At 36.0% G+C, this 16,291-nt stretch overlaps 1 protein-coding gene across 6 annotated transcripts in view; it reads left to right on the forward strand.

Annotated features, from left to right (window-relative positions):
* The first annotated feature begins 3,246 nt into the window (after positions 1-3,246).
* Trdmt1 (tRNA aspartic acid methyltransferase 1) overlaps positions 3,247-16,291 on the forward strand; it is a 46,298-nt gene continuing 33,253 nt past the window's right edge. The window contains exons 1-2 of one of the 6 annotated variants that reach the window (XM_078023356.1): positions 3,247-3,372; positions 4,611-4,960. In XM_078023356.1, coding sequence (XP_077879482.1) covers positions 4,897-4,960 — 64 coding nt within the window. In that variant the 5' untranslated portion in view covers positions 3,247-3,372; positions 4,611-4,896. Of the gene's footprint in view, positions 3,373-4,419; positions 4,961-5,304; positions 5,449-16,291 lie in introns of those variants that run through there. The other 5 variants (XM_078023360.1, XM_078023355.1, XM_078023357.1 and 2 more) reach the window with 5 other exon arrangements.

Genomic DNA, 16,291 nt, shown 5'->3' on the forward strand with positions numbered 1-16,291 from the left:
TAGGGAATAGGAGGTAATCTAGCTTTATTCTGGGCCCACTACCATCCATGCTTCAACAACAGAGCAGTTAGGATTTGTGTGCCTGGAACCTTGCACTTGTTCTATGTCTCCATCTCTCTTGGCTCTGATTCTAAATGAGTTTTGTGTTTGAACAAAATTTTTTGGGGAAAAAAAAGAATTTGGAAAACACTGGACCAAATAGTTCTTAAGGTTCCTTCCAGAGAAAGGAGCTGGTGAAAGCAGTTTTAAAGAAAGATTCCCACTATATATTTTTAAAATATTTTTTAGTTGGACACAATGCCTTTAATTAGTTAATTAATTTATTTATTTTTACGGGGTGCATAGGATTGAACCCAGATGGGCTGGGCAAGTACTCTACCATTGAGCTACAACCCCAGCCCCAAAAGACCCCCACTATCTTTAATTTAACTCAAATATAATATTTAAGATTGCTGCAAAACAGGTTTGAATGAGAAATTTCAAAAATAATTTCAAGGAGCAAAATCATGACAAGATATCAGGCAGGCTGCATGGTATTTATGTGTTCCAGTAGAAATTAAAATAAAATTTCCTCTTGTTTTTTTTAAAAGCATTCTTTTTCTTCTGGGGTAAGTATGAGATAACATTATTCCCAGTTGGAGGTCATCAGAATATTCTTTTTCAATAGAAAAGTACTACTCCTTGAAGACACCAGAAAGTTTACTTTCCATCTGTTCTTTTTCTCTTGAAAGTTTATCATGCTGCTGACAGAACACATCTGCTCTTTCCTGTTGTGACAGTTGATCGAAAAGGTAACTAGATGCTACAGAAAGGGAAGGAGTTTTGATGCAAAACTTGCTTTATTTGAGTTCCTTTTAGTCCTATTTTGGGGGTCTTATTTTAAATTAGTGTTCAATATGAATTATTAAGCAGTTTGTAGACATTTGGGCACAGTTTCTTTATGGAAGTCCTAGACATAAAGGTGGTAACTTGGAGACCATCGTTCTAGAGTGGTTTTGCTCAGGAGAACATTCTGTGATATGAAAATACTCTCTGTGTTAAGCAATAGGGTAACCAGTAGCGACTTGTGACTGTTGAGCACTTGAATCTACCCAATATGACTGCTGAACTAAATTTTTTGTTAATTAAATAAGTCATCAGATGTGGGTAGTGGCTCTTCTATTGTAAAAGGTTAGCTCTAGAGGATCAATGAAAATTTTGATCAATAATCAGCAAAATTAGTAAAAAGTCCTAGGCTTAGGAAATAGAAGACATCCCTCACTTTTAAAATACTATTGACAATTTATGGTTTGAAATAGATTTTTAAAAAAATTTTGAAATTTTTTGATTGAATATTTCTTCAGTGCCTGGCACATAAAACAATTAACAAATGACTATGCTTTTAGTGGTATCCTCCACCTCTACGCCAGGTCTGCTTAACCTCAATTAGGAGGTGTCTCTTACTACTATTGAACAGTCTGTCTTTGACTTCCTGTGTTTTCACACTCAGTATCTTCTCAGCAAAGTCTATGGATTCCAGTTTCCAGTTTTACTCCACCCTGGCCCAAGCCCAGGCTACTCCTGAACACCTATGACAAGGCCCACCCTTTCCTAGAGCCCTTAGACTGTAGCTAACTGGACCATTTTATAGTCTGATGATTTGACCTTGTTCAGAGTCCAATGTCCAGTTTTAGCTCCTAAAATGAGCATCACCAAACTGGAGTATAACTGACATAAAAGATTGGATTCATGTCACATCAGAGTTGAAGGGACCATTACATTAGTCTTCCTTTATCCTTGGGAGATATGCTCCAAGACTCCCAGTGGATGCCTGAAATCATGGGTAGTACTGAACTCAAAATATAATGTGGAGGCTGGGGATGTGGCTCAAGCAGTAATGCACTATCCTGGCATGTGCGGGTCGCTGGGTTCAATCCTCAGCACCACATAAAAATAAAATAAAGATGTTGTGTCCACTGAAAACTAAAAAATAAATATTAAAAAACTCTCTCTCTCTAAAATATATATAGTGTTTTTTCCACATATACACACCTGTGATAAAGTTAAAAGTTAAGAACAGATAAAGATTAATAACAATAATAACAAAATAGAAAATTATAATGATATGCTGTAATAAAATTGTCAGCATCACTATTTTTGTGCTTTGGGGCTGCAGTGAAGTAAAATAAAGGTTACTGAACACAAGCATGGCAATATTTCAACAGTCTATCTGATAATCAAGATGTCAATGGCAGGTAGCATATCAAACATGGGTATACCAGACAAAGGGCTGACTGATGTTCAGGGCAGGATGGAATGGGACTACACAAGATTTCATGTTGTTACTCAGAATAATGCATAATTTAAAACACTGTTTTTGGAGAATTCTATTTAATATTTTTGGACCCCAGCTGACTGGAGGTAACTGAAACTGCAGAAAGTGAAACAGCAGATAAGGAAGGGCTACTGTATATAGAAACTATTCAATAAGCATACAGCTATTTATATTCTGGTATGCAACAGGCAAAGTGCTTTTGATCCTCATTTAACCTTTTCAGCAATCACATGTCCAATTTATTTGTATATTTTAGAGTTATGCTTAGGCTCAGAGAAGCTAAGTGACTTAATCCAGGTCACCCAGGTAAGAAGTAGAGACCTGTGATTCCTATCTACATTCTGGCTCTTGAGCTTGTGTTTTTAGTTATAATGCATAATAAAATAGAGTTTTAAAAGTCAGTACAGAGGGCAAATCTAAAAGGAATTGAGTTTAGTAATTATAAAGAACAGTTTTCTAATAATTCAAGGTCTTCATCATCAAACTGCTCACTCTAGGTAGTACCATGTACCCTCATTAGCTATTTGAATGCCTGTGTTTTTTAATGCTCAAATATCAGTAACTTGGTAGAAAGGGTTCTTAAATACACGGGAGCTCATGAGTGGCACAAGTGTGCGTGCTAGGGACCTTTCCAATTCAAATTTCTTCTGATTATAATTTGTCTCTTGAGGACATTTATTATCAATTTATTCCATATGATGCGCTTTCATTTTCCATGAAATTTATTAAGATGATTCTTTTTCTCTATGTAAAATCAGAATGGCATTTGTTTATTACCTAAATTGGCAGAAGGAGGGTATTCTCTCACTATAAATGAACCTGTAGAGTAATCCAATTCACTTTTCACTGAGGAATAAAAAATGACCTGGATCATGGAAACACTAAGGTGATTGCCAAAAGTATTTTAAACAGATCTATTTAATTTTTTTAGACAATAATGACAAGCAGGAAAGGAAGAAGGAAATGACACTGGATTCCAAGTTGCAGGATGTGCCCTTCTATAACTGAGAGTGCTGCTATTATTTTAATATTCATCTTGGTATTACAAAGTGCTCTTGGTGAGTTCTGATATGCTTTATATGTGCCTTCATTTTCTATGGATTCACTAACATTTTTATTTCTTAAAATGCATTTTATGTTTTAAGAGAAAATACACTGAATATACTAAAATCTAAGTTTTGATGGTTATATTTTCGAAAATGTGTTGACTTTCTCTTATTAGAATATAAGCACTATTGGAAATGTTGTTAAGGATAATTTTACGGGAAACAAGGGAATTAGAGAGTTTTTTTCTCCCCTGTGAATATTCTAGATTCATTTTGGGGAAAAAATAAGTCAATATATGTTCTCTTTTCCCCCCTCTATTTGTTCATCTTATCTTTCTTCTCAGCTGCTCCCCATTGTGTCAACCCTCCTGGTTCTCTTCCTAAATCACACAGTTTGTACCAGAAATTGGAAGAGAGTACATGTAATCCAAGGGATCCTAACTTGTACAGATACTTTCATGGAGGTAGTTATGAATTATGATTATGCCAAGGCTAAAATTCAGTTTTCTGGTATCTTTCTATCATAGAAACTCTTCTTATCTGAAATAAGTGACCAATAAGAACAAAATATTTAAAAACTAACATACACTTGCAATTAAAAATAGATCACATCAAAATGGATCAGTCAGTTCTATAATTCAGATATAGTAGTAAAATTTTTGTTACCATTACATTAGCAGGCATGCAAAGTTTCTAACAAATCATTTTCTCTACAAGCAGTATTGAGAACAAATAGAAGGACATTCTCTTCACCATGAGAATATTTCCTCCTCCTCTTTCCTGGCTACTTATCTTAGTTTATAATCGAACCTCTAACCACTGGATCACAAGGACCATCCTGGAGAGTCAAGGCCCTAGTTCCTGGAAGCTCATAGTGCAGAGAACTATTAGGAACATTGTATCCTATGTGGGCTTATTTCCCAAGCTGAAATATAATTAACGCTATTAATGATGACAATAAGCATCTTTGGAGTTATCCTCACACACTCAGTGTTCTGCTTCTAATTCTGGAAGTTTCTCTAGAGAATAGGTTGGTCTGATTTATCTGCATCATCCCAGCAGGCAGCTGCAGCCACACACCACTGAGTAGGTGGTACTGCTCAAGATTAGTAGAAGGAATGTTTGGACACTGCAGACTTCCAAGGGGCAGAAAAACAGCCCGCCTGAAAAACAATTTGTTCTGGATTCACTTTGAAAGCAAGGCAGTTTTTCACTCCTCTACTGAGCTCCGGGTTTCTTTCCCACTCAAGGCCACGAAAAACAATCAGTGAAGACTGAGCGTCAATCAGGCTCCGGAATGGCTGCTATTCACTTGGAAGCCTCATAGTTTTCCGAGCTTTGTTCCCCCTCCTGACCTCTGTCAAGTCCCCAGGCCCCGCGCTGCCCAGTAAAGTCCTGAGCCCAGCGACAGCGTCCGGGGAACCGAAAAACCGCGGAACCAGAGGCAGAAGGAGCGGTGGGGGCGGCGGGAGCAGGAGTGGAGGGACCGGCAGGCCTAGCTCCAAGGCTGCGGCGGCGAGGGCGGCGGCTGGAGGAATGGAGCCTTTGCGGGTCCTTGAGCTGTACAGCGGCATTGGTGGCATGCACCACGCACTGAGAGGTGAGAAAGGCCGAATGCTTTCTGGAAAGAATCTAGGGCGCTTGTTGGTGCCTCGGCGCCGAGGCGGGGCGCCGCGGCGAGGCGCTAGGGGCGGAGACGGAGTTGAGGCGGCGCTGGTTGCCCAGGAAACCGCCGGGTGCGACGCCCCCGTCCGCCGTTCCAGGCCGAGATTCCCTTCTCCAGGGCCCCGCGTTGGTCGCTAGGGCGGGCCCTGAGCCTCCAGGGACCCGAGTTTGTGAGGTCGCTTTCGCTAGGCTGTTAAGTCGAATTAAAATGGAGCCGACCAAGGTCGGGGGAGGGGCGAGCCCTTTCCCTGGTGCTAGCCTCACTTCTACACGTGCTGTCGCGGGAACCCTGGAACCTTGGTCTTTTATCTTGGGGGAAGTCCGAGTGGGAGGGGCGGGGTCGAGCAGGATGCTAGCTAGGATTCAAGGTAGAAGTTGGCGCATACTAACTAGGACTGTGGGGAAACCCAGAGGGGAAACCTGGTGAGTCTGTGGAATCTTCTCCAGCCATACATTTAGATGCAAGAGATCTGAGTTCAAAGTAGAGTTCAAATTTTCTTAATGTTTTGGAACCCATTTCTTGGTTTTTAAAAGTGTGAAACTGTTCTTTCAGGGAGAATTGTGAGGATTAAAAAATAAAATGTGTCAAGTGGTAATTAGCATAGGGTACATTGTATCCTCTCAAAATATTGTCATTCTACTCACCTCTTTCTTTTTGAGTCGTTTAATTTCTTTGGTGCTAGATTTACTTTTGGTAATATTTACTTAAAATTGAGTGACTGCGTATTTTGTGGTAAGTACTGGTAGACACTTGGGATATGGAGTGACAAACTTCGAACCTGCATGTTTATTTGTTTATTTTTTACGGTGCTGGGAATTGAACCCAAGGCCTCTTGCAATGCATGTTTATTCTTACATGACTGAGACAACCACAAAACTGAAGCTTCTCTGCTTCCCTTTGCAATATCAAGGGTAATGAGACGCTTTAACTGACAATGTTTAATGGGTGGAGTATATAGATTTTCTGAGGAGATGTTGAGTTTTAGTACTTTATTTTTATTTATTTATTTTTTTGTGGTGCTGAGGATGGAACTCAGTGCCTCACACATGCTAGGCTGGCTGTTAAGCGTTCTACTACTGAAACAAAACCTCGGCCCACATATGAGTTTTGAGTCTAGACTCACCCCAGACTTTCTCACTCCATCTTCTTTTCATCTGCCATATCTGAATTAATCCGTGGCCTCTCAGAGAGGCCTACTCTGTGACCCTGTGATTCAAAGTCGTCTTCCTGACCTCCCTACCTCTCTGCTCTCCAGGACTTTGGTTTGAGGTTTACTATGAGGGATATCTACTCAATCCTATTGATGCAAATGTTTTCCCAGCATTTGTTTGTCTTCCAATGTTCACTTATTTAATGTACCAAAGTTTTAAATTTATCTGTAATAAAATACATTGCTCCCTTCCTAGTGGTTTATAAATAATAATGAAAACTATAGCAATGGCAGCTAACTTTAACTTTTATTAATGACTTCTAAATGTCATAACTTGGTGTAAGTATGTAATAATGCTAGTTAGTGGTAAAACCAGTATTCTAACCTATGTCTATCAGACCTTTATACCATGCTATGTTGCCATTGTTCTGGTTTGATCCACTTTCTTTGTTCTATACTTTGAATAATATTAAAAAGCAGCAAAATGGGAATAATATTGAGCAACAGTTTGGGCTGATTTGTAGGTAATGTTTATAATTGATTTTTTTTATTGTGGTAAAGTATATATAATGCAAAATATATTATTATAAATATTTTAAAATGTACAATTAAGTTGTATTAAGTGACTCAAAATGTTGTGCAACCATTACCAATATCAGTTTCCAAAACTTTTTCGTGGTCCCAAACAGAAGCTGAATGATATTCCATTGTAGGTATATACAATTTTATTTATCCATTCATTCAGATTGATGGACACTTGAGTTGTTTCAACCTGTTAGCTATGTGAATAATGCTGCTTGGAATATTGGTGTATAGGTATCCTTTTGAATCCTTTGACTCTCAGTTCTTTTGGGTTAAACCTAGGAATGGAATTGCTAAATCATATCTTCTTTTTAGTCCTTTGAGGTACCACCAGATTTTTCCACAGCAGCTGCATAATTTTACAGTTCCAACAATAATTCATGAGGGTTCCATTTTATCCTGACACCTTTTTGTTTTACATTCTTTTTAAATACTAGCCATAATAATGCATATGCATTGATATTTCATTGTGATTTTGATTTGTATTTTTTTAATAACTAAAAATGTTAGGATTCTTTCATGTTTTTATTGGAAATTTGCATATCCTCCTTTGGGAAATATATACTAAAGTTTTTGGCCCATGTTGTATTTTTTTCCTTAGTTGTAGAAGTTCTTTATATATTTTAGATATTAATCCCTTTTCAAATATACAATTCACATTTTCTTATAGTACTGAATCTTAATAGAGTATGTTTAATTTCTTTAACAACACTGATTTTCTTCTAACGCAATGAACATTTTAATAACAGTAAAAATTTCATCCTTATTAGTGTATGCAAAATGCTATTGTATTGTTGTAGTCACTATATAGTGCTTCTGTATTTTCTAAATTTCATTTTACTTTATTATATATCTGCATGCCCATGTATTAACATGTCCACATCCTGTGCTATTCCTCTCTGTTCTTGTGTAGCCTGTTACACAATACTGAACTGTGACAGGTTCTCCTTATATGACTATGAACTTTATTATTGAATAGATAATCATTCTGACATTATTTTGATAAAACTATAGTCATCATCATTATTTTATATCATACACAGTTCTTAGTAGCAAATCATAGAAGTTACTCTCTATTTAACATAAGCAGAAAAACATAATTAAAGGACACTGGGAAGCTCACAGAATCTACAGGACACACACGTAACAAACAGGTTAGATCAACAGGAGCCCTGCTCAAACCACACTCTGGGATTGCCCTAATAAAGCTCTATACTTACATTGCACTTTGCATCAGCAGTTCTGGAGACTGGATGCCATAAGTGCCAATGAACTTTTGTCCTTAAAAGTGGATATTTCTACCATCTTCTTCATCTACTTTCAAAGGTAGGTCTTACAGGACTGCAAGTATTTTGTGTGTACTAGATCCCTCTGCCACACAAAGCTGGGAATGTGAATTCTGTCTTCTGTTTTGAGAAGCAAGGATCCATGTGGAGAAAATTTTTCAAACATAGGCAAAGATTCTAGAGTGCAACAAGCATAACACATCTATACATTCTTATATACATAATACTCATTTATGGGGATACTTAGTATGCTCTTAGGTCTTTCCTTCCTTCTTCCCTCCCTCCCTCCTTCCTTCCTTTCTTCCCTCTATGGAAGAATGAACCCAGGGGGCTTAACCACTGAACCACGTCCCCAGCCCTTTTAAATATTTTATGTAGAGACAGTGTCTCACTTAGTTGCTTAGGGCTTCACTAAGTTGCTGAGGCCAACTTTGAACTTGCTATTCTCCTGCCTCAGTCTCCCAAGCTGCTGGGATTACAGGCATTAGCCACCATGCCTGGGCACTCTTAGATATTATTTATATCCGTATAATCTATGAAATTTTGGTTAATGAGCTAGGTGTGGTGGTGCATTCCTGTAATGCAGAGACTCAGGAGGCTGAGGCAGGATGATCAAAAGTTTAATGCTAGCCTCGACAACTTAGTGAAATCCTGTCTCAAAATATAAAACAAAAGGAGCTGGAGATGTAGCTCAGTGAAAAAGCACTCCTGTGTTCAATCCTCAGTATGGAAAAAAAAAGTGAAAAAATCTTGGTGAGAATCATTCGTGTGAAAATATCTCTTTATAGAAAACAGTGTAAGAAATAGTATCATGGAGTATATATCAGTGGAGAGTGCATAGATACCTGTAAATATAAGCAAATAAGATTCTATACTTTTCTCATTTTAAAATTAGTGGCAGGAGAAGAATAAGGTATAGTTTAAGGTGGCTAATAAAGGCAAGCTCTAGCTGGACAGCTATATAGTCAAACACTGGAGACACTCTTAAAACACAAAAAAGTTCAGCTCCCTCAAATAATTTCTGAAAATTTTCCATGGGATTGGTTTTGAGTTTTAGCCATGTAATGCTTATCATCTTTAGCAAGAATTGCTCAGCCTTAATATGGTATGATAAAGTGCTAAGCCTCTCACTTGCCATTCATTAGTTGTTAAACTTTCAAATCTTTTTTCTTTGTTTCTTAATGCCTTATATACTGGAGATTCCCATCACCCATTCTGTGATTAGGTATAAGTTATTCAGGCAAGTGCATTATCATGAAGTGTTTTTCTGTGTAGATCTGTGTGTCACCTAATGATATTATTGAAACATAGTTTGTTAAGGAGTTTGAACTGCTTGATTTTAAATTATATTTGCCTTTGGGAGTGTAAATTTTTTCTTTTTATGTCTATTTTCCCATTGTTGCTGTTATATTACTTGTCAGATTTAAATCGAAGCAAAATGTAATTGGTCCATTTAAAAATATTTATCATTTGTAGTTCACAAATACAATTACTCCCTCAGTGCTGACAAATAGATAACAACATTTAATTTATTTTAGGGCCTATCTAGTGTTACGATTTTTAGGGGTCTCAATAATTAGTGCCCCTCTTCTTGGTTATGAACAAATTGAGAAATAAGATTAAGGCAAATAGGAAATGAAACTCATGTCATTTTTGTTACTAATAAATGTTGAATTAGAAGATGTAGCTTGGTAACCAAATGGGTCATCTAATATCGAACTAGATAGTTAAGCAGCACTAGGCACAACTGAAAGGTCCAATCAGATCCCATGTTTCCTGTGGATAACTTATTTCCAAGAGGGAATGAGTAGAACTGAGTCAAATATGCCAAATTCTCACATTAGCCAATTAGAGAAGTCACTCCCTCCATGGAAGAGGAAGTAAAGAATGGGATGAGGAAGGAGTTTAAAATGAATGAAAACCTTTTACTTGTGTAGAAGAACTCCACCTCCACATTTTACTTTATCTTTGCCAAATGCTTATAGGAATCCTTCAGGTGTTAGGGTTTTCTATTTAGCAAATTCTATCATTCTTTTTAGTATCTGGTACTTAAACGATCTCTGACAGTCATTTATAGTGCCAAATAACTGAAAAAAAATTTTATGCAGTATTTATGTAAGATACTTTGTGACAGAGGTAGTTTAGTAAGTCTCCCAGTTTAAGAACACAGTTCTGTAGTCAGAAGACTTTGATACCTGTACGTCAGCAATTATTAGCTATTACACATAGTGCAGTTTCTTCTTCTAAAAAATAGGAACATAATAATATGTATCTTAAAGGGGAGTTATGTGATTATAAATTAATGTTTTAAAAAGCACTGGAATAGTGCGTAGAATGTAGTAAGGACTCAATATGTTAAAAGTTATAGAAAATTGATATGTATTATTTAAAATTGCCTCTAGAAGAAACTATTTAATATTTGAAGTTGTTGAAGACTGTTCAGGCTAAATTTTAATTACATAGGAATAGATTGGGCAAGGAAAGAATTATTTATAACCATAAATGATGATAAAAAATGAATGTGAACAGGTAAAAGAGACAACAGTGAGGAGAGCAGACTGTTTTGTTTTTCCCTCTTGATTCTCTAGAAAGCTTACTTTTCTACTATGTGACAGATCTCACCTATATCTACTTCCTGTTTATTTCCCTGGCCTCCCTTACAGAATTTTCTGAATTACTCCATATATTTCTCTGAGTGATAAAAATCTTGCCATTATTTAGGAATCAGAATGATCTGCCATGTGGTAATTGTGTGACTCCTGGGACATTCTTTAACCTTTCTCAGCCTAAGTACCTTATCTGTGAGATGAATATGTGTTGTAGGAGTTAAATCAAATGCAATATTTTACAAGCAAATGTTAGTTCTTTTCTGTTTTCTATAGTGTTTTGTGATTGGCTTCATTGTTAGGTTTCCTCATTGATAAAATTAGGATAATAATCCTAACTTTATATGGTTTAGTGAAGCAAGATGTGCTTAAAGTTCTGTACACATTAGTTCCTGGTATATAGTATGTAGTAATACATAGTAATGTCACTTAGAAAATTGACCATTTTCATACGCTTATGATTTGTAGGTAATTGTAACTTGTTCATGTTGCTATTAATTTAATCTTTCTTATTGCTTTTTTAAGAGCTCTTTCTATATCTAGGACATCCACTTTCTGTCCCTCTTTTAACTTATTTTACTTATCTACTCATTATTTCTCCTTCACTCTTGTTATAATTTTTCATGTATGCTTTTTAAGGTTGATTGGGAGTTTTCCAGATACTCAAAAGGGGGAACAGTATGCTACACAGAAAGAAAAGGGTATGTCACACTGTCCAGACTCATAGAGACATGAATAAGTGTGGTCTGTGTGGCAGTGTGTAAGTACTGAGATGCTGTCACACTGTATGTGTGTAACAAATGTTCTAAGTAAGAAATGTTAAAAAAGAAGGCAAAGTTTAAAAGATGCCAAATTATGTAATGCAATTTACAACCTTATAAAGGTGCTTACATTTTTATCCTGTAGTCCAGTTAGTTAGTGAAGGATAGTGAACCTGTCATAGTTATTATCTAATGCTGTGAGGGGTTGAAGGCCTGGCAGTAGTCCCTCAGAATGTTTAGCCTGCCCCTGGTATCTGGACCCAAATAAAGTGCAGGTGTGGGGTCTAGCTGCTCCAGCTGCCTTCTGGAGGGAATAGATAACATAACTTGAACATATTGGAAGTGCTATGGGAGGTTAGGGATGAAGGGTGATAGTCATGCAATAGATGACTTGACAGTGAGAGACCGAAACAGATAGACACCAGCCAATAAGTAGGTCCTTCTCCTTTCTTCCCCCTGCAGTGTTCTTGCTCAACTACATACGGAAATATGGAAAGTGCTATTTTAGATTCAACAATGTCTCTGTATAGGACTTTACATTACTTCCTCCCAATAGCTGTGGGATGTGGTGGTCCCATACAGCCTGGCCCTGTCAGGCCCTTCATGCTATAGTATGGTGGATGTCCTTGTGAAACTGTGACCAGTTTAGTAATGGAGTGCCTTCTCTTTGTCATATGGCAAAGATGAAAGTGGAGAGAAACAATATAATTATAAACATAGTTTGAAGATAGAGCCTATAGGATTTGCTGATGTGAATGAAAAAAGGAAAACAAGGATGATTCCAAGGCTTAGATGTAGACAACTAGAAGGATGAGGACAGCTATGTTGTGAGGAAGTTTTGAAGGTAGGACAGAGACCAGAATTCAATTTTTGGACACATTTAGAGAAAAAAGAGAGTGTGGGAATAACAGTGAATCTTGCCTAATGGAAAAACTACAAAAAGCTTCAAAGTTAGCCCAAGTTGTGAGCAGAATCAAAACACTTATTAGTTAATGCATGTGACCCTGGCACCTCCTCTCAACTCCATCAATGCCCTGTTGTTTATCAGACATTTCCTGAGACATGTACTAAGGAACACTATTTTCTAGATGCTAATGAGTCTTCCCCATTCCCTCTACCATGTAAAAAAAGGATGGGGGGGGGAGCCTTGCTTAATTACACATGGAAAGTGCTATTTAAAATCAAAAAGTGTTATTACTCTAGGGCTTCTCAATACCTCTGAGACATTTGATGTGTCCTGAAAATGTCTCAAGGAAAAATGTGAAGAGTTTATAAACTTATTTGACTGTTAAGGCACACTGATTACAAGCTCTCAGAAGACTGCCGCATAGGATACCAGCTAGGAAATGGCAACTAATGTAAACTCATTTTAATCCTTGCTTCATTTGATTTGCAATATAGTCCCCTCTGTTTAAAATGCTCTCCTTCCTTTACTTTTATAGTACAATGTTCTTAGGTCCTCTTCCTCACTCTCTAACCTTTCCAGCTCAGTGTCCATCCTTAAGGTCTCTTTCTACCTATACATGAAATACCACTGTCCTCACTTGTAGGTCCTCTTCTCTATAGTCTCTGTCTCTGACTCTATGTATAAACAAGTATTTATCTCCTGCCCTACTTCTCCTCTGTCCAAAATGCTAGTCAGAGCCTACTGGATATTTCCACAGGTTCACGGACAGTTCAAACTCTAACCCCAAAGCAAAACCCATCATTTCTCTTCACCTCTCTCATCATGACCTTTAACATAGCATCAAATGAATTACACAAGACAGAAATGCATTTTTAACATACAAATAACTCAATGTTTTACAGATTTTTTAGTTCCTATGTGTTCTCTAAATTGAAGAATTTTGTATGGATGGTTGTAAAATTTTAATACTTATTAGAGATTTTTCTGTTACATGATAGAACACTTAAAATAGTCTCAAAATAAGTGTTGATTCATAAAGATAAATTTAAAGTTTATTAATAATTTTCAGAGGGATAACTTACAAATGATAATTGTTAGATATCATTATATTTAAGCCTTTTGAAAATGACAAAGCAGTATAATAGGTGCTTGTGGAGATCACAAATAGCTCATGGTTCTTTATGGTTGGCATAAAATTTCAAGTAACAACATCGTACATAAACCCAAAAAGGACTTGATCTCAAGTAACTTTTACTGAAGAGAAATTGATGTACCCTTGAACTATACTATGTCAGATAACTTAAAAAGTAGCTGTATTAATGATAAAAGACCCTGATTTCAAATATGTATATGAGAAAGTAGAATCAAATTCTTTCATAAATTTTGAGAAGACACCATTTCTAAGTGAACATACTGATTATTATTTAAAATGTTTGCATAGCAAAATTTTAATTTTATTACATGAAACCATTTGACTATTTCTGCCATATCCTTACAATTTTATGTAATGAAAATGGCCATACATCTAACTTCGGATATTCTCAAGGGGGCAATGGGGAATTGATTTCTGTTTGGACACATACTCTCTCTGTGTGTATGTAATGTGTATGTGTTTGAACACAGAAAATGGCCTGAAGGGATGCACATTGTACTTTATGCATACAAAATATATATATCTTCTACCCTGCCTCCTTATGTCCCTTCCTGTTTTCTTTTTCTCTTTAGTATTCACTACTGTCTTTATACTGTATATTGTATTTATTTATCTTTCTAACTAACTGCCTTCTCTTCTAAAATGTGAACTTCATATGTGTGGGGTTATATTGTTTGTTTGGTTCTACTTGTTAACTGTATTATCTTTGGTGTCTATAATAGTGCCTGTCACATAGTGGATGCTCAGTAAATATTTGTTGAATGAGTAAGTGACAGTGTGTGAACATTGTAAAGGTTCCTGATGATGTTGCCAATTTTTTAAAAGGACATATCAGTTTATATTCAGTAGTGTCTTTGCATAACCATAAGATGTCTATATAGTACTTTTAACTGTGTAATTTACTAAGTGAAAATGTTACCTTGATTTCTTATTATTAGTGAAGTTGAAATTTTAAAGTTTCATTATTTGCACTTATTGTTTCACAACTATATCAATAATGCCTTTGTTGAAAAGTCTGAACATACTGAAAACATTTATTTATTTAGTACATAATTATAGAGTGGCTTTGTGTTTCATTTATTGTATTGTGCAGCAGGGGTGAAGCATCTTTTTTTCCTCCAGAAATTATGTTCTATAGGGAAGTCATTATGCTACACAAAAAGAGAATATATGTTTTTTAAAAATCACCCATGACACCAGTGCAGTGATAAAAAATGGTGAGGGTTTTGATTGTATTTTTAAAATTTTTATTTTAATGGCTTCATGAACTTTAAAAATAAATTAAAGCTTTTCTTTTTTTAAAACTTTATTTAACTTTATTTTTCTTTTCATTAAATGTTCGTAAACTTATAATTTTTACTATTGTAAATAAAACAGCATCATTTATTCTATGTATTTAATCTTCTCTTCCCATCTCTAATTATTGTACTAAGTAATAATTTCCTATTGCTGCTGTAACTAACTCAAACTTAGTAGCTTAAAGCAATACAAATTTATTACCTTACAACTCTGGAGATCAGAAGTCTTAAAATCAGGATGTTGGGCAGAACTTTGCTCCTTCTGGAGGTTTGAGGACAGACTTTATTTCCTTGGCTTTTCTAGCTTCTAGAGGCTACCTTCATCGCTTGACTTGTGACCCCTTTTCCTATCTTCAAAGCTAGAAGTGTAGCATCTTCAATTCCTTCTCTCAGACTTCAGCATCCCTCATTGCATCTCCTTCTCTGATTTTGACCTACCTCTGTCCCGATTGCATTGGACCCATCTGCATAATCAATCCTGGATTAGTCTCCTCATCTCAAGATGCTTATCTTAAACACATATGCAAAGTCCCTATTGCCATATAAGGTAACATGTTTTACAGGCTTCAATGATTAGTATGTGGACATTTTGGGGGGACCATTACTTTGCTTACCATACTGGAAGATATATGCTGATAATTCAAAGTAATTTTCAAGGCCTTAGATGCTTGCTGCCAAATATTCACTGAAATATTGAACCTTAATTGATGGTCACATCTGCAGTGAGAGTTTGTATCACCTGTGGTCATTTCGTGCATCTTTTTTTGCACTTTTGATGATAGCAATAAAAAATATTTATCAAGTATGTTATCATCAGACACTAATTTAAACATTTTATAGGTATTAATTCATTTAACCCTCAGAAATCCAGAGCCCTATGCTTTATTATTCCTCTCTTACAAATGAAGATGCTGAACCCTTTGAGTCTAAACAACTTGACTAAGTCACAGAACTAGAAATGATAGAGCTAGAATGGAAATACAGAGAAAAAGATATCCATATCCTAAATCTTCCTCAGAGTTTATGAATACTCACACACAAAGTAAAATAGCTCCATGTAAGGATATGCCGAAGAAAATCTTCGTGCTCTGGTCTTGTAACATAGCATAGAATTCGAAGACTTAGCTCCTTTTTTTTTTTTTTTAAGAGCTACTTGTAGGAGACATTACAACACCCATAGTAAATAATTAAGTCAATAATTATAAAAACTATAAGCTCTCAAGAGGCAATAACTGTAAACCAAAGAGGGCAAAATTAAAGAGAATTTTCTTAGGTTAATTTTGTGGCTCTTTATGAGTAATAACTATATTTTTCAACAAATCATTTTTTAAAAATGTGCAATTAACTAGATACAGAGTAGTTAACAATGCTTATGTCACTTCTCATTTTTTTGTTGTTTTCTCCAAATATGTCAGACATTTGTCATTTTATAAATTATAAGAAAGCATCAGTAAATATTTTATAGTGATGGAACATTTATGAATGATCATTCACTCAGCAGATTTATGTAAAACACATTCAG

This window comes from Ictidomys tridecemlineatus, chromosome 10 (genome assembly GCF_052094955.1).
Source record: "Ictidomys tridecemlineatus isolate mIctTri1 chromosome 10, mIctTri1.hap1, whole genome shotgun sequence".
Lineage (NCBI taxonomy): Eukaryota > Metazoa > Chordata > Mammalia > Rodentia > Sciuridae > Ictidomys > Ictidomys tridecemlineatus.